Genomic DNA, 24,221 nt, shown 5'->3' with positions numbered 1-24,221 from the left:
TCGAGGTTAGCTAGCTGTAATACACTTAACAAACTTCCGAACTTAAGTACGTTAATTAATGATTAGTAAATATAATTAGTAAATATTTTTTTTAAAAAAAAAAAACTTACAATCGCAAGTGTATATGCAATCCTTCGTTTATCGCGTTTTCTTGCTCCTTTTAGCTCGTTTATATCAGAATCTTCTTCTTAATGCTTTTCTAAGCTTTCGTTCGTTAGCGATAATCGCGGTCCGAGCAACGCTTTAAGAGATAATTGCAAGACGTAAGCTATATACGGAACGTGTAGAATCTTTTAGCTTATAAAAAGCTTTTTCTCAAATGCATCTTCGACGCATTTAAGCAACTCTTTTATCATTGTGTTATTCGAAAATGCGTTATCCGTTGTAATCGCGATTATCCTTTTTGTTAAGCTTAATTTAATAAGGCGTTCGTGAATAATTCTTATTAATTCTTCTTTTGTATGATTAAATTCAACGTATATAAATCCAAGCATAAGCTGAATCATATGCCAATCTTTTGTAATTGCAATTCCGATTATGCATATAAAAGAATAGCGCTTAATGCTAGACTAACAATCTAATGAAATGCTAAGTTTTTGATTAGCTGGTAAATTGTCTAGTAGATAGCGATCAATTTCCAAAATCCTATCGTCAAGGTCTCGCTTAATAGTTGAAGCATTAAAGAGCTTAAAATATAGGTTTTATAATTCGCAAAGAGATTTCCAATCCGGGTTATTAACTATTCGAAACGAGCTTCGCGTAGATAATATAACATTTAAAACACCTTTTCGAAATACTGATTTTAAGTCTTAATGCGAAAGCGTTCCTCGTGATAGATGTGTCTATTAGATATTAGTTTTATTATTTATTAATCAGATTTACTAATCCGATTTACTAATCAGATTTACTAATCAGATTTATTAATCAAATTTACTAATCAGATTTACTAATCCGATTTACTAATCAGATTTACTAATCAGATTTACTAGATTTATTAACCGAATTTATAAATAAAAACAAACGTACCAAATTGCGTTAAAGAGATTTAGATCTTAATTGAGTTTGCCGAAGCTTTTGTTTTGGCCTACTTACGACGCGTTTGCAAACATCCGTTTTCTGATGATCGGCTAATGCTTTCGTTCTAAAAGCCTTTAGCTTCGGATGCTTTAAAGCTCGGTCGCACTTTTTACAGCATACTACAAGCTCTCTTATTGATTTCTCAGCTGCTTGAACGAATCCAGTCCATACAAAAGAAGTTTTTTTTCTATTCTAATCGATTCGCAAAGGATTTTGATTAGCTTCTTGTTGTTAAGAATACTATGAGGTCTATGACCACCAAGTATTAAAAGTCTCAATCTCTTTGACGTTCTAAATATAATATTAATTAAAATATCCAATAGTTGCTAATAGTACTGGGCCAGAGAAACTAGTTGTAGAGCTTTCGAACTCTTGATTTTGAAATAGATCGGTATCTTCGTAAATGGTTAAAGTAATTTAAGATGAAAACGAATCAGTAGCTTGAGATGACATGTTTAGATTCTAGCGAATTTGCTATTAAACTATTGATTTGAACTTATATATCAACGTCTTATATACTTGAATATTGTATAACATCATTTTATGATTTAAATATATTTTATTAAGTTAGTTTATTTTTAAAAAGGGTTTTGCTTACGCTTAATTCTTTTTAAGCAGCATTCTTGCGAGCGTTAAGTTTTAACTAGCGGTTTTTTTTTTTATCTTTTCATTTCTTTTTATTTCCTTTTTATTAAAGCTTAATTATAATTATATCTTTTAACACTTTTAAGCTCTTTTTACTTAGGTTGACTATTACGAACAACCTTCTTATATATAAACTTCAATGTCGGTATATCTATATCGACCTTAGCTAGCTAGTAGTATTTAAGGGAGTTCACGGGCCACTTAACATGCCTCGCTCAGCATATCACACCAGTCAAAGGACCTTTAACTTAACTAGTAAACTTATTAGTTAGCTAGTGCGCGTGATTCCTTCTAATCATATAAAAGGAATCAGCTCCTTTGAATTTTAAAGAGCAATTAGAATTCAAATACTTTTACAACCGAGTGTTTTGCAATTGCAAGTACTTTGACGACCGTTACGAAGTTACGAATATATTCTTTAATCGCTTAAAAGAAATCCAACACTCAGTTTTTTTCAACTTTTACTTTCGATAATTATTAATTTCAAATTCAAATAATGATTTTATAATCTTCTTAAGCTTTATATGATCCTTTCGCTTTTTTATAAATTCTTTAAATAATCGCTCAAGGTCGTTATAACAAGTACCTACTTAAATTTATTAAGGTTTAATTAGTATACAAGGATAAGGTGCCCATAGAAATCTTAATTTAAATATAATCTTTGCAGCTTTCTTTTCGGCTGCTGCTATGCGGTAAATAAAATTAATATAATCTGATAAATATTAAAAATAAAAGCATTTAATTAAAAATTTATTATATAAAACGATAGAACACTTTATAATCGTATTAGCTTATAATTATATCTATAAGCTCGAATATCTATTATAACTGAAGAATGGATAAAAGAAATTTATATTTTAACGGACGCTTGCCGATTTATTTGTAAGTGCCGTTTTATTATCTATATATTAATCAAGTTATTAATTTATTAAGGATTGCAAACCAACTAAACTCGATCCTTACCGAAGTAGATAATGAAACTTATTATTCCTTTTTTATTAGACGAACGAACGGTCGAAACGCTCGGTGTGCAGTAGAAATGCTAGACGAAGAAGGGCGTAATCGTGGCTGGTTAGTTAGAATAGACGAATATCGAGTTAAGCGGTTTTTAAATAACGGCTATAAAATTAAGCTATTTGTTGAATGGATCAGTAAAAACGAACATAACGACGGATATCATAGAATTGGTATTGTTAGCGGGCAAAAGACTTTTTATATACAAAAGGAAGGTATCGCAAGAAAGGAAGGTAATAAATTCGATAGCTTGCGAGGGCCTTTTGAATTTCATTATTATAAATTAATAGATGAGTTTATATAAATAGTTTTAAAATCGTTATTATATTAAATAAAATATATATATAATTAACTTTAAATATAATTCATAAATCTAAATATTAAAATAATTTATTAATATATTTATATCGATTTTAAATACAGCAAGTCGGTCAATTCTTTTTATTCAAAACTTCAAGATGTGACGACCTTAAGCGATTACTTAAAAGAACTCACGAGAGCGCGGGGGTTTATATAAGAGCTCAAGAGAATCTTAAAGTAATGATTTAAAATCAACAATTACCGAGTGTAAAGGTCGAAGGTAGCTGAGGTCTATATACACGAAGGTAGAAGCGCTAAAGACTCGTAAACCATGGTTCATAAGTCAAAAGCGAGGAATAAAAGAATACGAAGAATACGAAAGAAAAAATAAGAGAAGTAGCTTAGCGCATGTGAGGTGCGTCCAAGAGACTTGTGACGACCTTAAGCGATTACCTAAAGGAACTCACGGGAGCGCGGGGTTCACATAAGAGCTCAAGAGAATCTCAAAGTAATGACTTAGAATCAACAACTACTAAGTGTAAAGGTCGAAGGTAGCTAAGGTCTATATACACGAAAGTAAAAGCGCCAAAGACTCGTGAACCATGGTTCATAGGTCAAAAGCGGGGAATGAGAGAATACGAAAAATGCGAAGGAAAAAAGGAAGGAAGTAGCTTGGCGCATATGAGGTGCGTCCAAGAGACCTGGCGTATCGTTACAAGACTTAGCGTATCGTTACACAAGAAACCGACGATTAGTAAATGTGATTAGTAAATATGATTAGTAAATATGATTAGTAAATATGATTAGTAAATATGATTAATAAATATAATTAATAAATATGATAAGTAAATATAATTAATAAGTATTATTAATAAATATAATTAATAAATAAGATAAATAAAAGTATTTTTGTAGAATACAAAATTTATAATTAATCGTGAATTCTATTCTACATAAACTTAGGCATTGAGTTTAGGAATGATCTCAATTCCGTATCGCCATCCTTAACGCCGTAAAACAACTCCGGAGCTGGCTCGTCCTTTTTCCAAATCAATTGCATAACGCGTTGAAATAAAATAAGATCGCAATCAGCTTCTTTAAATTTAATATTCTTTTCGAATCCTTTTATATTCCACCAAGCGGCTAGACCCGGCAATTCGTATTTAATCTTATCGGTATTTGCTCTAATTTTAGCTCGCCAATACTTCTTTTTATCAAGGGAAAAGTAGACGTAAGGAGGCTTGATTGGATAAAGACTAAAAGTTATAATATTAGTTCAATTGATTAAAAGCATAATAAAATGAATTCTTACTTAATTCGTTTTGAAACCGTGCTTGCCAAGTCTTAAGCTATCAATTCAAGGAAAGCTTCCTTACTCTTTAAATTAGCAGCTCGGCACTTCTTTATCAAAGACCGCGCTACACTTTACTAATAGCGACGAAATTGCTAAACGGTTATTATATAGCGTAACTTTATATTATTAGCAAAATATAAATATTTAAATGAAATAAATGCTTACTCATGCGTGCTAACGTGCTAATTGCCGAGTGACCTTCTTTATCTCTTTATCGGTAATCGAGACGTATCTATCGCGAAGTATATCACTATTTTCTTCTTCGTCTTTTCGCAAATTAAATTCCTTATAAACCTTTTCGTCTAAATTGAATGCTTCATCAACCTAATCGCTATTCAAGTATTTTCCATCATTGAATCTAGTTGTAAAAGAAGCGGCTTGCATAGCAAGATTATCCGCGTGGATGCCTCGATTCTTTTTAAAATCGATTAGTAAATTGCTTAATAAATCAAAGAAAAGAAAAAGTACCGTTCATCTATAAGATTCTTTCGCATTTCGGCCCATCGAGTTTTCCTTTCAGCTTTTGATGTTTAAGAATATTCTAAGGTTTGTTTTCAAATTGCAGAAAGCTGATTAGCGGCCGCTTAATCTCGTCCTTTAGCTTTTCGAAGCTCATTTGCTTAAGGATCTTGTTTTAACTTTGCTATACGAGCATTGGCCCTTATCGTATAAGGATTGGTTGATAATTGGCCTTTCTCTAGCCTTCCTTTCTAAGAAAAATTAATAAATTAATAAAGGTTAGAATACTACGTAAAAAAGATACTTACTTTGCGCTTGCCAAGGTTTCCTAGCACCGGATTGCTTGCCGCCACGATTGCCGTCGTATCGGCCGCATTCTAAGAAAGACGTTTTTGATTAATAAATAGATTAGTAAATAAGAAAATGATTCTTACTATAGATTTTTCAATCCCTTCCATCAAATCAAGCTGATCTGTATTTGCAATGATACCTTCTATCGAATCAAGCTGATAAGCGGCCATATTGAATAGTATTATAAAGAAGCTAAACGTTAAGAGTAATTGTTTAAGGTAAAATCAAAGGTAATAGAATAAAGGTGTTAAGATTAAAAGTAAACTCGTACATTATATTTTTAAAACATCCTAGCGCGGCCGCTAGTGAATTCACGAGGTGATAAGGCAGCCGCAGCTAAGATAAGGCGGCCGCCCCGCGCAATTTTTACCTTACAAAGTAAAGTCTGATTCCTTTTTACTATTACCTAGTAATTAATTACAACTATCGCTTTCTTATTTGCTACGCCTTTAAATACAACGCTATTTATTGCTTTGTAAGGTCGTCCTTTTCTTGTTTAAAATTATCAACTTACTGATCGTAAACTAGATTATCGCGATCAGGTCCCTTTATCAATACTTTCAAATAGCCTCTTTACCAAACGAACCTTTGCTTTCGGACCGACCTCCTTTTACCGATATACTAAGCACTACGGCTAAAAGAGATGACGCAAGCCAAGATAAGTTAATTGATAAAGCAATTAAGAATTAAGCGATTGAGAGTCAAGCGGCTAAAGGTCAGGCGGCTAAGGGTTAGGCGGCTGAAGATCAAGCGGCTGAAAGTCAAGCAGATGAGGACGAAGCATAAGAAGGTGAAGCAGATACAATACGCGGCGAAAGCGTAAAAGAAGAAAACTTAAATTTGCAAGGTAAACAAAGTAAGTTTATATTTAATTAATCGGAGTACTATTAATACTTTTTCAGTTACTTTGCTTAGCGCAAATCCTTATCTTCAGTCTAGCAAAGCTTAATTGGCTACGGATGCGCCAGACCTTACTTTTGCTAAGCGCCGCGCTACTATAACTCGATAGCTATCCGGTTAGTATTTAATTAGTAAATTGATTAGTAAATCAATTGTAAATAGCTAATAAGCATTTACAGAAATTCCTGACCCCACTTTTGCTAAGCGCCGCGCTATTACAACTCGACAGCTATCCGGTTAGTATTTGATTAGTAAATTGATTAGTAAATCAATTGCAAATGGCTAATAAGCATTTATAAAAATTCTTGAAACCTCGCGCGGTATTGCAAGTCTATAACAAAGAACCGATTTATCCTCGTCCCTTTCTCGCCGAATTTCTCAAGGTCAAGCTAGTAAGTATTAATTACTTTATTAATTAATAATTGCTAATTTCTATTATTTTAAGTGACGCTTTTTAAACACTAACAAACTCTCGCGCAAATATAGACTAGCACTTATCATCTTTTAAACTTCGATCCGGTAATGTTTTTGACTTATGATTAATAAATATTTACTAATTAAATTTTTCTTTAGCAAACGCAGTCAGATTTATTTCGGCTATTTAATCCGAAATGAACAAAAGCATCGTTCTTGATAATATTAGCATAAGTACCAATAGCTTTTAATAAGTTTAATCTTTTTAAACCTTTTTCTTTCGTTCGCTAATTGTTTTAGAACTGCTTTAAAAGCAATACAATAATCGACGAGCCAAGCGAATGCATTAGCTTAGCTTTAAAACGAGGATCCGTCTTACGACCTAAGTGCTAGAAACAATTCTTTTGCAGCTGCTGAATTTTCTTCTGCTTCTATTAGCAATCGCATTAAAAAAGCTTTCGCGCAAAAAGCTTTTAAAAGGTCTTTCACTATCTCGGGCCCAATTATAGCTATAAAAACCGCGACGAAGACGATGCTTTATAGTGATACAGATGAAGAAAAGCAAAGCGATGATAAGGAAAACTCAAGTGAAAATGATATTCCTTTCTCTTAACACAAAAGAGCTAAAAAATCACTTTCGACGGCTAGAGCTGCTCGCTCCGTTTTATTAGCTAGCAAATCACTTTCAGCAGTTAAAACTTCTTCTCGTCAAAAATCCAAAAAAAGCAAGTATCTTAAGAAGTCTGCAATTGTTGCGAAAAAAAGAGGTTTAAGCTAACGAAAGCGCCGTCGCTATAAGCCAAGAAGTAAGTTCAATCAATTAATAAATTGATTCTTAAGTATAATTATTGATTTATATAGCTATTGCGTTAAAAGAGATCCGACGATATCAAAAAGGCACCGAGCTTCTTATTAAAAAGACTCTCTTCTAGCGTCTTGTTCGAAAGATCACTCACGATTTTAAACAAGACTTTAAATTTTAAAGCGGTGCTTTAAAATGTTTACAAAAAGCTTCAGAGGCATTCTTCGTAAGAGAGTTTAAAAGTAAATACTTATATATTTATTTACTAATCGATTTACTAATCGATTTACTAATCGATTTACTAATTACTTTTAATGACGAACTTATATGCTATTCACGCTAAACGAGTAACGATTTAAAACAAAGATATGGCGTTAGTTAGGAAATTGCGGGAAATCATGACTGGAAGTTTTATTTAGTAATTTTAGTTTATTATAATATAATGCAATGTAATTGTAAAGTATAACATATGTGATTAATAAATATAATAAATAAATATAATGATTAAGTAAAATTAATAAATATTCGTAAATTTGTTTTATTTTTAACGGCCTCATATATATTATTTTTAGCTGTCCTATTTTAAACCTATAAGGTTTCCCCATCCCTCGTAAGGAATTTGACTTAAAAAAATCTTCCTTATGGGGTTTAAAAAAAAAAGTCCCTCATCGGCCAAGACCTTATGGGGGGAATGGGGAGGAAAACCCCATGGGGCCCCCACCCCATGGAGCAGCCTAAAAGCCGAAGTATAAAAAAGTGTTTTTATTAAAAAGTGAAAATTCTTTTATATTAGTGTTGTGCGGAACAGGCATACCTAAGGTTCCACCCAAGCTCCATGTGACATGTCATGTGACCTCGCCTAGTAGCGCCCTTGGCACACTGGAGCTCTTAGGTACATGTACATAGATCCTGACGAGCTTCTTAGATAGAATATACCAAGCTTCATTCAATCCGCAGAATCTCCTCCTGATCCTAGTGCCAGTAAGCACTACAATTAGCAATAAAAAAGAGTTTTTATCGGAGAGCCGAAATATGGGCATATTGCACTTTAGCTACTGCGGCATTCCGAAGTCCGAACCTATCGAAAATAAGGTTTTAATAACTTAAAGTCGTAATTATTAAGTATAAAAAGAAAATTAAATAAAATTCAAATTAATTTCGAATTAAACGATTATAACAAGCTATATAAAGACAAAGACTAAAGTTTTAAATCCTTGCGTAAGTCATTCATATAAAAGCATTAAAAAAGAAGTGTCGTATAAAAGCTCGATATTAAAGCTAGACCTTATAGTCCTTATAAAGAAGTGCAAAAAAGATAAGTGGAAAGCTCGTTAATTATTCTAGCGAAAAGATATATGCTCTTTCATAGAAGATAGGTCCGCTTAGTGTGGCCTTAGTGGCCCTGGCAAGAAGCATGTCAGGCGGGGTGTTTACATTATAAAAAAATTAAAGCGTTGATAACTTGATATATAAGCCGTAATAGCGATACCGAGAAATATCTTGGCATGGAATTTATTAAATTATTATTATAACGATTCCATTTAAGAAATTATTTTTATTTGCAACTATATCTTTTTTAAAATAGTTATAAAACTATTTCAGTTTTTTGTACTGAATTTAAGCGGTCTAAAAACCGTCTTTTATAAAAGAGGATCAGAGGACCGCTTAGATGACCCCTTACCTGCCTTTAAGGAAGTTCTCGAGACGAGAACTAATATAAAGGGGATATATCGTAGGGCTAAGGTCACGTGGTGGCCTAGAGTACAGACCATGTAGATGGGGAGTCACCTTTTTCTTTTATAGCGTCTACCTTCTAGCTAATACATCGACCTTTTCACCTTTGAGACGATTTGTTCAGCTCTCGTGGCCTGAAACCGTTTTTGAAAATCAATATTCGGGACAATGGTCATGAAACCTTTGTCTCAATGTTTTTCGAACGTGGACAAGACAATTATTCATTCCTGCAACTCCATATCTCTGACTTTCCAAATATCACCTCCTCTATGACGAGGAGAAGATGTGTGCCGCGGTAACCCTACCCCTTACTACATATTAATGAGAAATCGAGCACCACTAATGTCCTGTCCCGTTATCCTCAATCTCTCCTTCTGGAAGAGCTTGGCCGAGACGGGCAGAATCGTAGGCATCCAGCAGTGCGCTCTTCGGAAGTTGGATTGCACTCTGTTGTTTCGATGGCCTTGCCTAGATGTCATAACATTCCCATCTTCGATATCGTAAAGAATTGCATGGATACCTCTTCGTTGAGTTTCGCGTGGTGGTCTAGCTTTCTTCTTTCCAGCCACCCCATATACTCCGGTGCCCATTCCGTATTTAGTTCGTAATGGCGTTGTTAAGCGAAGACGGTTTTCGCTTCTTCCGATTCCACCCACTTTCCATTTTCAGTGTTCCAATTCTCCAATGGGTTATAGCAATGATATGCAATATCAATAAAAGCAATTGAAAACGTTATTCAGAGGAAGTGATTGAACATCCTCGTCTCCCCCTTGTCCTGGCAAAGATCCAAAGTCACCCGACAAAGCGTCCTACCTTTCGGCACAGTCCTGGTGCCAGAGCAGAACGCTCCCTTCAGCCTCACACTCAGCGAGAAGAGCAGAGGAGAAGAGAGGAGGGTATAAGCCGCTAGCCCGCCCCAGAAATGCCCGGTGGGCCGGTATGTAGATCGAAGCGTTCCATCTAGCCGCAATAGACGGCTATGGGTGTGGGCTTGGTATTTGAAGCGAGCAGTGGCTCCGGGATTTGGGGGAAGAAAGTTCCCGGGTCGTCGGGTCCAGGATTTCAGGGCTAGGAGGGGAGGTGGTGCCACGGAGCCGAACTTGCAGCCAGGATCAATAAATGTATTGGTCTCTGTTTGTTTTGGGGTCCCGGAGGTACCCCGAAGTGGTCTGAAGAGTTCCCGGATCCCAGTTTTCCTTTTCCTTTCTTTTTGTTTCGAATGTGCTGAGTTGGCTTTACATAGATATCTGACCGAGTACTGCATGGTTCGGTCGCTTTGTTCGACCTCAAGAGGGTGGAGAATCATCCATTTCGTTCAGTACCAGTCATCACCTTCTTCACCCAGTTTAATCTTCTTGGGGTTCAAACTTATCAGTCTCTGTCCCGGCATCGTGATCCCGCTCTGCGCCTCAAACACCCCCGATATGGCCCTCTTCCCCATTTGCGCAAAACTGTCATAAGCCTCCTGATTCTCCACCTCCAGCCCATTGAGAGCGCACCACTCCGGCCCAAACGGCGACTTCCCATCGCCAAAGTCACACCACCTCGTCACCACAATCGCCTGCTTGAACGTGACGACCGGGTCCTCCTTATCCTCCGCCAGCTTCAGCTCTACCAAGTACTCGGACGGGCACTCGGGACAACGCCTCATCGGCCTACATTTCGAGCAGAGAAGCACGATCGGGTTGGGGTTTCTGAGGTGCGTTCTGATCATGGGTCCCTGCCTCAGCTGCTCTCTCCTGGTCTGCCGATGCTCGGGAACGTGAGACAGCGCGCACTTGCACACGGGCATCAGCTCGCCATCCTGCCAGTGCGCGCAGGCGCTGAAGTACGGTGTGTAGTCCTCTCTGCTATACAACAAGTGGCGGAGCCCACTGGGCGGCAATTTGGGGGCTGCGAAACTCCTGCTGATTATGCGCATCAGGAGGTGGCCCTTGTGGATGTAGAAGCGGGACTCGTGGCTCCAACCACTGCTGGAGTCCCTCCAGCGTCGCCCCAGCTCGTTTACGTGGATGCCATAGGTGGCGATGCCGTATCTCTGGCCTCGCGTGGCTAGTTGCACGAAGGTGAAGGGGAGGTTCCATTGGGGTGTTAGTCGTGCTCGGGGCTGGACGTGGCCTGGCTTTCCGACCATGGGGCACTGGTAGACTGGATTCAGCACGGTCTTGCGCTTGAGGGTCTCCTGTCCTGGTTGGATCCGTCGATGGTATCTTGCACAGGAGAAACAGAGCAAGTGACCTGGGAGATCCTTATCTAAAGTCATGAGAAAGCTCAACTTTTCCTTGAAATTTTCTTCTTTCTCGAGCTCCCACCAACACTCCGTGCCGATTCGCTTCATCAACGTTCGCGTGGAAAAGGCTAGGGCTGCCTTGTCCCCAGGTGACAGGAATGAAGTAATTTTGCCCCAGAGTGATACGGACAGAGATGCAACCTCCCGCTCGCCAGGCGGTCTCCATTCTTGGATCCTGACCATGGAGTCCAGAGAATCGTGAGATTCATGATGAGCGAGTCCATGGAGTAGGTCCGTGTCGTCTCTCCTCTCGCCCGTCTGCTCATCGCGGTTGTCATCTGAGGGTCGGTAGACGGCACCGTGGGCTAACGGCTTCGGCTTGGAGGGTGCAGAGGAGGTTGGTGATGTGGTGATCTGGGTGGTTTGGGTGCTTTGAGAGGATGTGGTATATAACGAGGGGTTTGAAGGAAGCCGTGGCGGAGACAGAGCAGCTTTGCGTAGCCGATTGTTTGATTTTGAGTGGAAGAGCCGAGACATGAAGCCTTTCTTCGGGGATGGAGGTTCCGACATTGATGAGAAATGATATGTGGTGAAGAAGATGATGACAGTGTATCTGAGGTTTACTGTGCTGTTGATCCAGGTGAGAAGATGGATGGATGTGATCACAATGAGACGAGACAGAGGGTATCAGATGATGATATGGAGATGGAAAGATGAAAGACTTCTTCGGATCCAGTCGACAGTAAGTAAGTCGTCGCGTGTAAATGAGGATGGAGGTGAAGATGTAGACGAGGACGAGAATGAGGACGAGAACGGCGATGAGGATGAGGATGAGGATGGGATGATGGTGATGGTGATGGTGATGGTGATGAGTTGAGTTGCAGTGCGTTATGGTCTTCGGCCTTGTTATGTCACGTGCACGATCACGTGTGTTTTTGCTTCTTGGTCATCGCTAGTTGGTTTACACGTGATCTCGGATTTTTTGGGCTTCGTCTTAAGTCACTTCAGTCTTTGGGAAACAACAACTTCACCTACCACGCCCACGCCCACGCCCACGCCCACGTCTACGAACAGGCTCACCCACCCGATATAGAGTACAATGGCAGATCCGTAGCCTTTCATTACCAGCACCACCACCACCACCACCACGCCCGTAAACCCCATGGCCCAGTTCGTTCCTCGCCCGGTCTTCCCCTCGCAACTCTCCCTCCCGCGCTCCTATTTCCTCGGCCATCATGCTTCAGGGCTGGCGAAGATGAAGACGATGCTCTCGAGCATCGACCTGATCATCGAATGTCGCGACTATCGTGTGCCCCTCACATCGCGGAATCCCCTTTTCGAGCAGTCTCTTGCTGGCCGTGAGCGGCTGGTAATATACACGAAGCGGGATCTGGGGAGCAAGGACCGGCCGTCCGACCGAAGAGTTCGTACCACTTGCGTTCACAATCTCTGTTGCCCGATTTCCATGCAACGGACGTCAGGCTGACTGACTGCCATACCGCAGAAAGAAGACGTGATCAGGCAATGGCACGCCCCATCTCCCATCCTATTCACCGACCACAAATCGAAGAAGGACATGAAAATCGTCCTCGACTTCACCAAAGAACACGCCTGGCAGCGACAATCACTCCTCGGCTCTCGAATCCTCGTTGTTGGCATGCCCAATGTTGGCAAATCCTCTCTCCTCAATGCGCTACGGATGGCAGGAGTACACAAAGCGAAAGCAGCAATCACCGGGGCGCAACCGGGCGTGACGAGAAAGATCGCCAGCGGAGTGAAAATCGTGGAGAAGGATGAGGATAAAGGAACCGAGGGCGTGTACTTGGTTGATACGCCTGGTGTGTTTGTCCCCTTTGTGCCCAACGCAGAAGCCATGATGAAGTTGGCACTGGTGGGAAGCGTAAAGGACACGATCATCTCACCAGTCACCTTATGCGATTACCTCCTATATCACATCAATAAGCAGCAAGGCGGCGAGACCTGGTACGGTGATTACTGCACACCAACAAACGAGATTGAGGAATTGTTGGAAGGCCTGTGTCGGAAGACGGGTAGGTTAGGCAAGGGCGGAGTCCCGGATATCGAGGCGGCTGCGCTATGGATGATACAGAGATGGCGGCAGGGAAGTCTAGGCCATTTCACTCTGGACGATGTTACGGAGGATGGTTTGATCAATAAGATCAATGAGGAGGTAGGTTTGAGTTTCAGCCAAGCGAGGAAGCAGGTCAAGGAGGCTCAAAGGGCACGAGGGAAAGCCAGGTACGCGGCTGAGACTGCGGCGTGAGCTCAATGATAGGGCATCTGGTTTGGCAGATTGCCTTGGAAAAGAAACACGCTCTATCTGCAGGGCCTTCCTTAGCATAGGGGAAGACGGTGTCTGAGCGAGAGATCGATGGCCGAGGACCAACTTCGGCCGACCGAGAAGGCTGGGTTGGGGGCGAGGACGGTCTCCGGTTCCCCGGGCTTTCGATATGGCATACTGTTGTCAAACGGCATAGGCTTGTCTCCAGTCCAGGTCCCGGGTCTCACGTCGCCATGACATTGGTTTGGATAGATGGCTGCCTCGTCTGAAGGTCACGGCAGTGAAATGGGTGGGCGCAGTTCGCTGCGCATGGAACTGTCACACTCAACTCACGTCGACGTCGCCTCATGATGCACTCACTCACTCACTCACTCACTCACTCACTCACTCACTCACTCACTCACTCACTCACTCACTCACTCACTCACTCACTCACTCACTCACTCACTCTCTCTCTCACTCTCTCACTCTCTCTTTCACCCTCCCACTCACATAGCCTCGCGGCAGACTCACAGTCGTTCTTCATGTTTGGGACTCACGTTCCGCATTGTTTCCGGGTACGGTAACGCCATATGGCGTATAAGAGTCCACCCCTCCTGTTCCCCCTAGACGCTGTTCACTCTTTCAGATATCTCAGACATACATCTACCCATCAACATACAAGCGACTCGGTCAACACATCCATCCAGGATCATAGCTCATACCGCTCAACCATAGTCATGCCTACAGGATCAGCACGGGGTCTTCAACCGGAGCCAGCACCCTCTCGCTCGCTCTTTGGTTCATTACGGACACTCGGTCGCAGACGGAGCAACGCCTCGCAACGATCAACCACTTCAGAAAGCCCGGATACACCTCTTTTAAGAGTTCCAGGCATTGTGGGAAAAGCATATGATGCAGCACGTAGAAGCCCCAGCCCTCACGGCAACCCAGCATCCGCAACACGACGACCAGACCGCCCTGGTATGAACACCTTCACCGTCTCCTCCAACGAGCCACCGCCAGCATACACAACTTCTCCATCCACACAGTACGGCCCGGCATTTGAGTACCAAATTCCCGAACTTGCAGCCCCAACACCACCCCAGACCTCTACACCTGCGCCGACGACTCCTAGTGATGAAGACCCGTACTCTTTCCTTAGCACCTTCGACACCACGCTCCTCATCGACGACTCTGGCTCCATGACGGGCCGTTCATGGCGCGAAGTCAGACAGGCAATCTCCACCATTGCCCCGATCGTCACCAGGCACGACCACGACGGCATCGACGTCTACTTCATGAATCACAAGACCTCGTGCGAAGGCTCGCCTTCCGAAGGCGTCGCTCCTGGCGGCTACCGAGGCATCACGCGGGCGGCAACCGTACACCAGATCTTTGAGCGTGTTAGGCCGCAAGGTGGCACGCCGACTGGTTCCCGCGTGCACAATATCCTGAAGCCGTACCTGGCCAGACTCGAGAAGGAGATTGCGGCAGGCCGGGAGATGAAGCCACTGAATCTCATTGTGTTTACGGATGGTGTGCCATCGGACGATGTGGAGAGTGTGTTGATCTCTGCGGCGAAGAAGCTAGATATTCTTGATGCGCCGCCATTCCAAGTCGGTGTGCAGTTCTTCCAGGTAGGGAATGAAGAAGGTGCGAAAGAAGCGCTTGAGGAGCTCGACGACGGGTTGGGTGAAATGGTCGAGGGGGGAGTACGGGATATCGTAGACACGGTCACCTGGACCGGTGGACGATCTTCTAGCGACGGCGGCAATGGGTTGACTGGCGACGGGGTTCTCAAGGCTGTCCTTGGTGCCGTGATCAAGCGCCTGGACCGTAGACGTGCCAGTGGTGAGGTCAGCAGACGATAGGATGTTTAGCGATTTGTACCATCCTCTTCTTTTTTTTGGCTTTTTTTTTTTTTTTTTTTTTTTGCGTTGAGATTGCGGAGGCGTATGCGGCAAGAGGCTTCGGAAGATGATAGATAGGAGATACCCGCTGTGAAAAGACACCATGGATTACCGAGTTCAATTGCATTATTACGCGACTTACTGCTGTGACGTGAGGAAGCGAGGTTGAGATGGGCGAGCGAGCGGATAAACTCCCCCCTCGACAACTACCTACCTACCGGATTCGGAGCCAGTGATGAGTAGAAAGCGCATTTGCATTCACAGATAGATGGCAGAGAAAGCCGCGCTTCGCTTGGTTGTGACTAATCTATCTGTCCAGAGACAAGAGATGAGAAATCATCATATCTACGGCTACGGAGGTAATACTTGTATTAGAGATCACGATCTTGACCCACCCGGACCAGCAATTACGTCGTTTCCGCTTCCTTTCTCCATGACTCTGCATATTCGCCACTATCCAGAAAACTTAAATGCCGCACCTCTTCCGAGCGTGGTGATAAGTTCTTCCGATCGCGGTCATCAGGAGTACAAATACTTTGTACCATTCTCGCGGTTTTCGTCATTACACCCACTCACTACTCACTACTCATTACTCACCTCGGATTTTAAATCGAATTTCACCTTGCTTCACACTGGACTGCCAACTCCCAACCCCCAACCATCTTCATCATGGCGCCCAACGAAGTGTACCAGTTCTCCATCATCAGCGCCCTCATGTCGGGCCTCGCCTCCGCCTCCAGCAGCATGCCCGTCTCCACGCTCCTCACACACGGCAACTTCGGCCTCGGCACCTTTGAGCAGATGGACGGCGAGATGATCGTCCTGGACTCCGAAGCCTACCAGTTCCACGCCGACGGCAGCACGCACCTTGCCTCCGGCGCGCAGCTCGTGCCCTTCGCCATGGTCGCCGACTTCCAGCCGGCGCTCGCCAGACCCATCGCCGTGGCCAGCAAGGGCAGCCTGCTGGCCGAGCTCGAGCAGGCGTTCCCCAGCGCCCGGAACGCGTTCGTGCTGTTCCGGCTGGTGGGCCGGTTCGGGCGCGTCAAGGTGCGGGCGATCCACAAGCAGGCGTACGAGGGGCAGCCGCTGGCGGAGCTGGCGGAGGGGCAGGCGGTGCGGGAGTTTGTCCGGGTGGAGGGGACGGTGGTGGGCATTCGGAGTCCGGGGTGGAGCGAGGGCGTGAGCGTCGTGGGCGTGCATGCGCACTTCATCGACGTCGGCAGGCGTTTCGGGGGGCATATTCTGGAGCTGGAGGGCGACGGCGAGGTGGGCTTCGAGGGGGTGGTTGCCGAGCGGTTCCATGTGGAGGTGCCTGGAAGCACGGAGTTTGGGGAGCGGGAGCTGGATCTGGATCGGGCTGCTATTCAGAAGGCGGAGGGGTGAATGGTTGGGAGGCGGGTCTTCATTCTGGTGGTGGTTGGCGAGAGAGAGAGGAAGGGAGAGAGGAAGAGAGGGATGGCTAGCTGGCTAGCTGGCTGGCTGACTGTTGGGCGTTGGATATTGCATGTTGCAGGAGGCATGTTAGATCGTGAGTGCGTATTGGACAAAGGATCTTTGATACTCGACAGATAGCTGGGTTGTGACTGAGGAGGAGGCGGAAAAGAGGCTGCGGGCTTCATTTAGCCTTAGCTTAGCGAGGGAGGCAAGCCAGAGGGAGGCAAGCCAGAGTCAACAAAGTCCTTCTTCGACTGGAGTCCTGCTCTCTGCTCTCTGCTCTGCGCCCAACGATGGGAGCAGACGACATCCGGCCTGGAAATGGAAATCTTGAGCTACCCATCGCCAATCGCTTTCAGAGTAGAGTAAAGTTGTAGATGTAGGGTAGACAATGTGTATACCGGTATTCCGAGCAAGTTCAGAGACGCAGCCCGGCAAAGTATTTACCCCCCCTGCCCCCCTGCCCCTTCCCGTGACCAGAGCTCCCCGGACATTCCGTGTCCAAGTCCCACCCCGTCATGACCCACTGACTGACTCGTGACATACGATGTGTAGGTCTATATGCATGACTCGTGGCATACATCTTCCCTACATCTCTCTGCAACTACAACACCAACTTATACCGATACATACTTCCAGCCCGCCTCCCTCTCACCACCTCCCCTTACCCATCAGTTTTTATATATATACCGTATACACACACAACTACAACTATCACTACTACTCCATACTCCTACCCTACCCAACCTCCACCTCGGACATCCCCTTCAAACCTGCATTTACTTTCCAATAGTCTTGCTGCGCACGCACACAAACAAGCAGACAAACAAACCCAAATCGCCCCGATCCACCCTCCCAATTTCCTAACCTCCCAACCTCCCAACCTCCCCATCCTCCCAACTTCCCAACCTCCCAACCTCCCCTCCGAGCAGCCATCTCACGATGCGTCTCCCCTATGTGGATCCCAGCACCATCACCGACCCCGAGCGCAAGGCCGTCGTCGATCGGGTCCGCGCGCGTCGAAACCCCCGTCCCCTGCAGGCCCTCGATCTCGCCCTGCTACACTCCCCGGCCGTGGCCGACGGCTGGAACAGCTTCCTCGGTGCCATCCGCACCAAGACGTCCCTCGGTGACGATGTGCGAGAGATTGCCATCTGCCGTGTCGCCGTGGTCAACGAGGCCGGGTACGAGTGGACGCACCATGCCCCTCTGGCGGCGGCGGCCGGTGTCAGCGACGAGGGCATGAAGGTCCTGGCAGAGCGGGACTTGGGACACAGAACGGGCGGCCAGGGCTTGACGGAGCCGCAGTGGGCCGTGGTGAATTTCACGGACGCCATGACGCGGGATGTGGCGGTCCCGGATGAGGTGTTTGCTGGGCTCAAGAAGCATTTCTCGGATCAACAGGTGGTTGAGATGACGGCGACGGTAAGTAGTCGAGTTTGCACGGGGGGCGGGGGGGTAAAGGGCATGGATACACGGAGAAGAGAGAGGGGAGAGAGATACAGAACACCTACTGACGCGGTTGGTTGTCCAGGTAGCGTGCTATAATTGCGTTAGCAGATTCCTTGTTGCGTTGGATGGTCAGTCTCGATTGACTTCCTGGACTGCTCCGTATGGAGCATTTACATACAGTCTAACCTTACTGACTGGGCAACAGTCGGAGAGAAGAATGGTGTCAAGGGCTCGGCCGTGTCCGGTGTCATATCGAATACAACTACTACTCATTGACACATCGGTTGTACGTTGTACTTACTGCCCATACCTGTTATGGCAGAAGACCCGGGCCTTTTGTCTTTGAAGGAGGAGAAAACAGGCAAGTATCCGGGGATCATGGGTGCGGATCCGAGTCCGCGAACTTCCCAGAATTTACCGAATCCTAAGTCAAGTGAGAGAAGGAGATAAAACCTTATGTATCTCGGCGGGCCGAAGATCTGGAGCCCCCAACTTCACAGCGAGTTGGAAGCAGGTATCTCGACATCATTTACTTCACGTCAAAAGGTATCCAAGATTCAATCTTTTTCTATCGAGGTAAGAGGGGCCACTGTCTTCACTCCCGTCGCCTGAACAGATGGGGCAAAATACAACTACTACCGGTACGTAGTACTTCCAAGACCTTGCGACTCCAGGTACGTCTGAGCTTGCGTCTACCGGTACAACTATTTCTTCATACCTATCCCAACAAAAGCAAACATCAGGTAAGTTATTAGATTTCATCTGGAATCCCTGGAATCCTGCAAGAGGAGGCTGGCAACTCCCAGCCAACCTGAACCGCCCCTGTCTACAAGTTTTTGTGTGGAACCGCGTCCGCGTCGACGCGGAGGCTTCGACGCGTCGAGAACGCGTATATCCATAAGTTTTTTACGTATATATAAGTACTTCTCCCCCGTGGCGCTTTCACTCCATCAACATCATCATCGTCTTCTTTCCTGGATCCTCACCTAAAAGTTCTTTCTTGCAATCTCATCTTCTATCAAAACTTGAAATGTTTTCTTTTACGGCCATAAACCAACCCGCTGCCGCCAACGGCCAACGTTCGACCGCGAACGCCTCGAACGTTAGGGGGCGAAAGAGAGGCAGGAGTTGCGAGTGTTTCGACAATCGCACGGTGAAGAACGCAGGTACGAAAAGGATTGGAAGTAATGTTATGTTGGCATCTACTTATTGTGTACAGAATTGGTCGTCAACCATCTGTGCGATCACAGGCGGGAAAGGAAAGTCGATTTCGGCAATCCTAATCGCATCCCGATCGCTAACCGCCTCGCCAGACCCAGAAACAATGGTCCGACATTTTCTGTATTTGACCCCGCGCGAGACCCTGTACGGAATATTGTCGTCGATCGGAATGGCAACCAAGTCAACCGGCGCGCTGTGGCTAGCCAGCCGGGCCCCTCCAGAAGACGAGAACCGATTAAAGAACCGGAGGTGAAGGGAACGGGCAATGCCCCGACACAAGCACCCGCTGAGCCCTCTAAGGGCTCTCGTGCGAAAGACCCGGAGGTGGAGGGAAAGGGAAAGGGCATTGCCCCGACACAAGCACCCGCTGAGCCCTGTGAGGGCTCTCGTGCGAAAGACCCGGAGGTGGAGGGAAAGGGAAAGGGCATTGCCCCGACACAAGCACCCGCTGAGCCCTGTGAGGGCTCTCGTGCAAAAGACCCGGAGGTGGAAGGGAAGGGAAAGGGCATTGCCCCGACACAAGCACCCGCTGAGCCCTGTGAGGGCTCTCGTGCAAAAGACCCGGAGGTGGAAGGGAAGGGAAAGGGCATTGCCCCGACACAAGCACCCGCTGAGCCCTGTGAGGGCTCTCGTGCAAAAGACCCGGAGGTGGAAGGGAAGGGAAAGGGGATTGCTCAGACACAGACACCCGCTGAGCCCTCTGAGGGCTCTCGTGCGAAAGACCCGGAGGTGGTAGGAAAGGGAAAGGGGATTGCTCAGACACAAGCACCCGCTGAGCCCTCTGAGGGCTCTCGTGCGAAAGACCCGGAGGTGGTAGGAAAGGGAAAGGGGATTGCTCAGACACAGACACCCGCTGAGCCCTCTGAGGGCTCTCGTGCGGAAGAACCGGAAAAGGCTCCGGAAACGGTGGACAAAGCACCCACCGAGCCCTCCGAGGGCTCTTATTCGGAAAAATCCCGCGTGATGTTATTGGAAGAGAACTGTCGCTTGTTGGAAGAGTTCATAGACCTGTTGGGAGCCGCGTTGGACAATTCGAGCGGGTGCGTACGGCCACAACTAAGTTGGTGAGGAGATTAAAGACGTCGCTAATTTTCTCAGCAGCGCATCCATGGCTTTGCAGGTCATTCGTGAACGGTACAACCGGCGCACAACGGCGTGCGCAAAAACCGGAAGAGCCGACGGGCCACCACCTCCCCCCCAGCCTGAGACCGATGAGGATCGGACAGCCCAACGTGTGCCTCGGACGGTCCGAGATGTTGCTCTGCCTCTTGTGGATGCCCTTCGCAACGGCACTCCTTTTCCCGATTTTTCGGAGCGTGATGCACAGATAGTGCGTGATGCAAGGGCTAAGCATGCTCAGAGCAACGACCGAAGTAACGGGGCTCCTCGCAGACCCGTTGTGGAGGTTACCCCGGCACCTCTGAACAGTCTCCCTTGCCACCCGTCCCGACCAAATCGCATACCTGACGACGACGAGCCAGAAAGAGATGGTGATGATGACTACGACGACGAAGACGACGACGACGACGACGAGCCCTCCTCCCACGCCCATCACTCGCGTTCAAGCCAGACGACAAGCCCTGACTCGTCTTCAGTCTTCTCGCCCCCCTGCCCTGAAGAAGAGCTCTCGGACGGTGAAGACACGCCTCGTCCCCATAGGAACAGCCCTCGAAGGAGACAGTATTCCTTGCGGATGCCGGCTGTCATACCCTCGATCGAGCGTGATGAGGAAGGGAGCGACGCAAGTGAGGAGTCTTCGTCACCGCAACAGACTCCCTGTCCAGGTCCATCGCGGAAGAGATGTGCGGCCATTGCCAGCGGCCCGGAAGATTCGCCCAAGATGAGAATCATCATCGATTTACGTTCTGTATCGCCCGATCCCCCGGAGCCTACTCCCAGGGCCTCTGGCCCTCCGCCCATCCTACCACCGGCCCATGCTCCTCCGCCCATCCTACCACCGGCTCATGCTCCTCCGCCCATCCTACCACCGGCTTCTGCTCCTCTGCTTATCGTACCACCGGCTTATGCTCCTCAGCCCATCCTACCACCGGCCTCTGCTCCTCGGCCCATTGTTCCAGCCTCTGCGCCGGACTCTACGCCTTCCCGTGATCGCAACATCCCAGAGCAGCGAGCAAGGGAATTATCAGAGCAGAGAAGGGCACGGGCAAGGGCAAAGTCGGAGCAAAGAAGGGCATTAGAGGATAGCGTGCGGAACTGGCACCGACCTCCGCTTGGACAACAACCGCGTCCCACGGCCGCACCACGGGTCGTCAAGCCCCCGGCTACGGCTCAACAGGGGACACCACCTTCCATACGCGAGCGACCGCAGCAGTTCCGAAGAATGCGGGAGGAGTCGATCGACTTTGCCTCGACCGCGAACCGCATGGCTGCCCTGCCAAAGATCATAGAACAGCATTTTTGCTACGATTGATGTGTTTGATTGATTGGCCGCGGAGAGGAATTTTCTGTTTCTACCTGTTGGGTTTCTGAATTTGTATTCTCGTCGTCGATGTCCGGGCAAACTTTTGCCCGGTCAGCGGTTCCATGTTTCCTCTTGTATTGCAATTGTCCTCGAGGGTTTCTCGGTTTCTCTCTTGTTGTTGATCATTGGTTGGTGACTGTAACATATTCGTTTGTAGACCACATATTCGTATTGTATAATTTTAGTCATCGCACGTAGATAGTGGTAGGAACGGGAACGCCTTGTTGTCACCAAAGACCACACACTCCCCCTCTAGTGAATGGCTCCCCTCGCTATAATCCACGATTCATCTCCCGTCACGCACCTAACCCCTTGTCCCCGTGAGCCTACCACCAGCATCGGATCCTTCACTTGGTGAGGACCACTGGCCCTCGACGATATGCATGCACCAGTAAGTAACCTCATGTTCCGTCTTCACATACTACATGTATCATAAGGCGCGTCTCAAGGTCTTTGGCTCTTGGTTGGCAATGGTGAATGTTAAATGGGATTGATAGATAGATGAGTGGTTGAGGGGGGAGGGAAGGGAAGGGAAGGGAAGGGAAGGGAAGGGAAGGGAAGGGAAGGGAAGGGAAAGGAAAGGGAAGGGAAAGGGCTGTAGATTTCTTTCTTTCTTTCTTTCTTTCTTTCTTTCCGATATTTCTTGAAATCAGTGGATTGGTTGATTAATGCGTTCGTCGCACGAAGTATACAAAGTGTGCATTATAGGTAGTACGTCGTAGATAGTAGTATACCTACAGTATAGTATTAGCGATATTCATAACGTCGGACGTGACCCAATGAACGGGGAAGGGCGGCCCAAGCGATTACCGAGTAAACACCGGGTAATTACAGAGTAATTACCGCCTAGTAATTACCGCCTGAGGGTGGCTCAAAAGTTCCAATATCCACTTCAAACCCCTCCAAATCCCTGGGCTTACCTTGAAAAGGGAACTCGAGATCTTTTCGAGAGTCGGCCGATCATCTAACAACGATTTCTTTACGTAAGAGACGCTCACGAGAGGCTGAAATGGCTAAGTACCGGTACCTAGTGGATCACCCTAGGCCGATCGATACCTACCGTACCTATGTGGATTTCGCTCGAACCTGAAATCAAATGATTTGAATGTTTTTCTTTTTTTTTCAAGCTATAGATAGCCAAGATGGAACCGATTCAATCAATTAAACCGTCTCTTCGTCGAAAAGACCGTCCGCGGAGCCTCCTCGAGACCCGTTTTCCTGGCCGTCCTAGGCCCGTCCCCGGGGTTGCACTCGTAGGCGAAGAATTCGCTACCTACCGTACTTCCGTTTCCTTTCGCCTCGACCGTCGTCTTCTCCCGCGCGAAATTGCAATAAGCGATACTTTTTACCGAAACGAAGGCAGGTCTAGGTAGATTGGTCGATTTTTCTGTAGAGGGAGAGAGAGAGAGAGAGGAAAGAAAGAACGGAAATGCTGTCTTCCTTCAGATTACGGTATTATCCGTTTTTTCGGATTACTGTATTATCCGACGGTATTGGGAACCCTCTCCCTTGGTACGAATCTCTTGCGACCCTTTCTCTTATATCTTTGTGTGAAAGCCATGTTAGGTAATAAATGCGTGTCCGGAGCAGAACCTACCTACTACCTACCTACCTATTCGGAGGTAAGTCGGTAAGTCGGCGGCTCTGAGGGCTCGGCTCGGTCACGTGTTCGGGAATTTTCGAAGGCCAGGGATCAGCCGGAATACCTACCGGTACCTACTACTACTACCTACCGACGGAGGCTCATCGGAAGCTGGAATGCCGGTACCTGGCGATGGATTCCCTGCAGTAAGTAAGGTATCATTGTGAACCTTATAGCACGACTGCTTACTGTTAAAACTGCGGTCAGACATCCGAAACACGATTTCCTCCGGTATCAATCCTCTTTTTTTTTCTTTTTTTTCCTTTTTTCAAATTAATATATATCTATCGTGTGATACAGTAATGCAAAGGACGCCGAGATGAGAGGGCTTCTTCGCCTGTGCAATTTCTACTTCGCGATTTAAATTGCTTGCATATCAACGGACATCGAAGCTCTACTCCTACTGTACTGTACTAATAGAAACCATGCACTACAGTACAGTAAGATCGGCAGACTCTCAGAAGGACCGATACGTTATCATTTTTATATATACCGTACCCATCAACATTGTTGGGC

The 24,221-nt window shown here is 46.0% G+C and overlaps 6 protein-coding genes across 6 annotated transcripts; 5 read left to right on the top strand and 1 right to left on the bottom strand.

Moving 5' to 3' along the window:
* Positions 1-10,365: 10,365 nt before the first annotated feature.
* L3040_001197 (uncharacterized protein) lies at positions 10,366-11,850 on the bottom strand (the record flags this gene model as incomplete). The annotated part of the gene is made up of 1 exon (XM_007293211.1): positions 10,366-11,850. One exon carries the CDS (start codon positions 11,848-11,850, stop codon positions 10,366-10,368), a length of 1,485 nt encoding a protein of 494 aa, XP_007293273.1.
* Positions 11,851-12,442: 592 nt separating this feature from the next.
* On the top strand, positions 12,443-13,564 carry L3040_001196 (uncharacterized protein; the record flags this gene model as incomplete). The annotated part of the gene is made up of 2 exons (XM_007293210.2): positions 12,443-12,703; positions 12,785-13,564. 2 exons carry the CDS (start codon positions 12,443-12,445, stop codon positions 13,562-13,564), a joined length of 1,041 nt encoding a protein of 346 aa, XP_007293272.2.
* A 737-nt stretch (positions 13,565-14,301) lies between these two features.
* L3040_001195 (uncharacterized protein) lies at positions 14,302-15,435 on the top strand (the record flags this gene model as incomplete). Its single annotated transcript, XM_066155461.1, has 1 exon — positions 14,302-15,435. The coding sequence occupies one exon, from the start codon at positions 14,302-14,304 to the stop codon at positions 15,433-15,435; it is 1,134 nt and encodes a 377-aa protein (XP_066013472.1).
* A 708-nt stretch (positions 15,436-16,143) lies between these two features.
* Positions 16,144-16,857, top strand: L3040_001194 (uncharacterized protein; the record flags this gene model as incomplete). Its single annotated transcript, XM_007293209.1, has 1 exon — positions 16,144-16,857. One exon carries the CDS (start codon positions 16,144-16,146, stop codon positions 16,855-16,857), a length of 714 nt encoding a protein of 237 aa, XP_007293271.1.
* Positions 16,858-17,850: 993 nt separating this feature from the next.
* Positions 17,851-18,636, top strand: L3040_001193 (uncharacterized protein; the record flags this gene model as incomplete). The annotated part of the gene is made up of 3 exons (XM_007293208.1): positions 17,851-18,333; positions 18,443-18,488; positions 18,566-18,636. The coding sequence occupies 3 exons, from the start codon at positions 17,851-17,853 to the stop codon at positions 18,634-18,636; spliced, it is 600 nt and encodes a 199-aa protein (XP_007293270.1).
* Positions 18,637-19,390: 754 nt separating this feature from the next.
* Positions 19,391-22,012, top strand: L3040_001192 (uncharacterized protein; the record flags this gene model as incomplete). The annotated part of the gene is made up of 3 exons (XM_066155460.1): positions 19,391-19,526; positions 19,580-20,621; positions 20,683-22,012. 3 exons carry the CDS (start codon positions 19,391-19,393, stop codon positions 22,010-22,012), a joined length of 2,508 nt encoding a protein of 835 aa, XP_066013471.1.
* Between the last annotated feature and the right edge of the window lie 2,209 nt (positions 22,013-24,221).

Source organism: Drepanopeziza brunnea (genome assembly GCF_022702325.1).
Source record: "Drepanopeziza brunnea f. sp. 'multigermtubi' strain 214-2 chromosome Unknown ctg1, whole genome shotgun sequence".
NCBI lineage: Eukaryota > Fungi > Ascomycota > Leotiomycetes > Helotiales > Drepanopezizaceae > Drepanopeziza > Drepanopeziza brunnea.
Note: the sequence above shows the minus strand (reverse complement) of the source record. Positions and strands in the feature narration are given on the sequence as shown.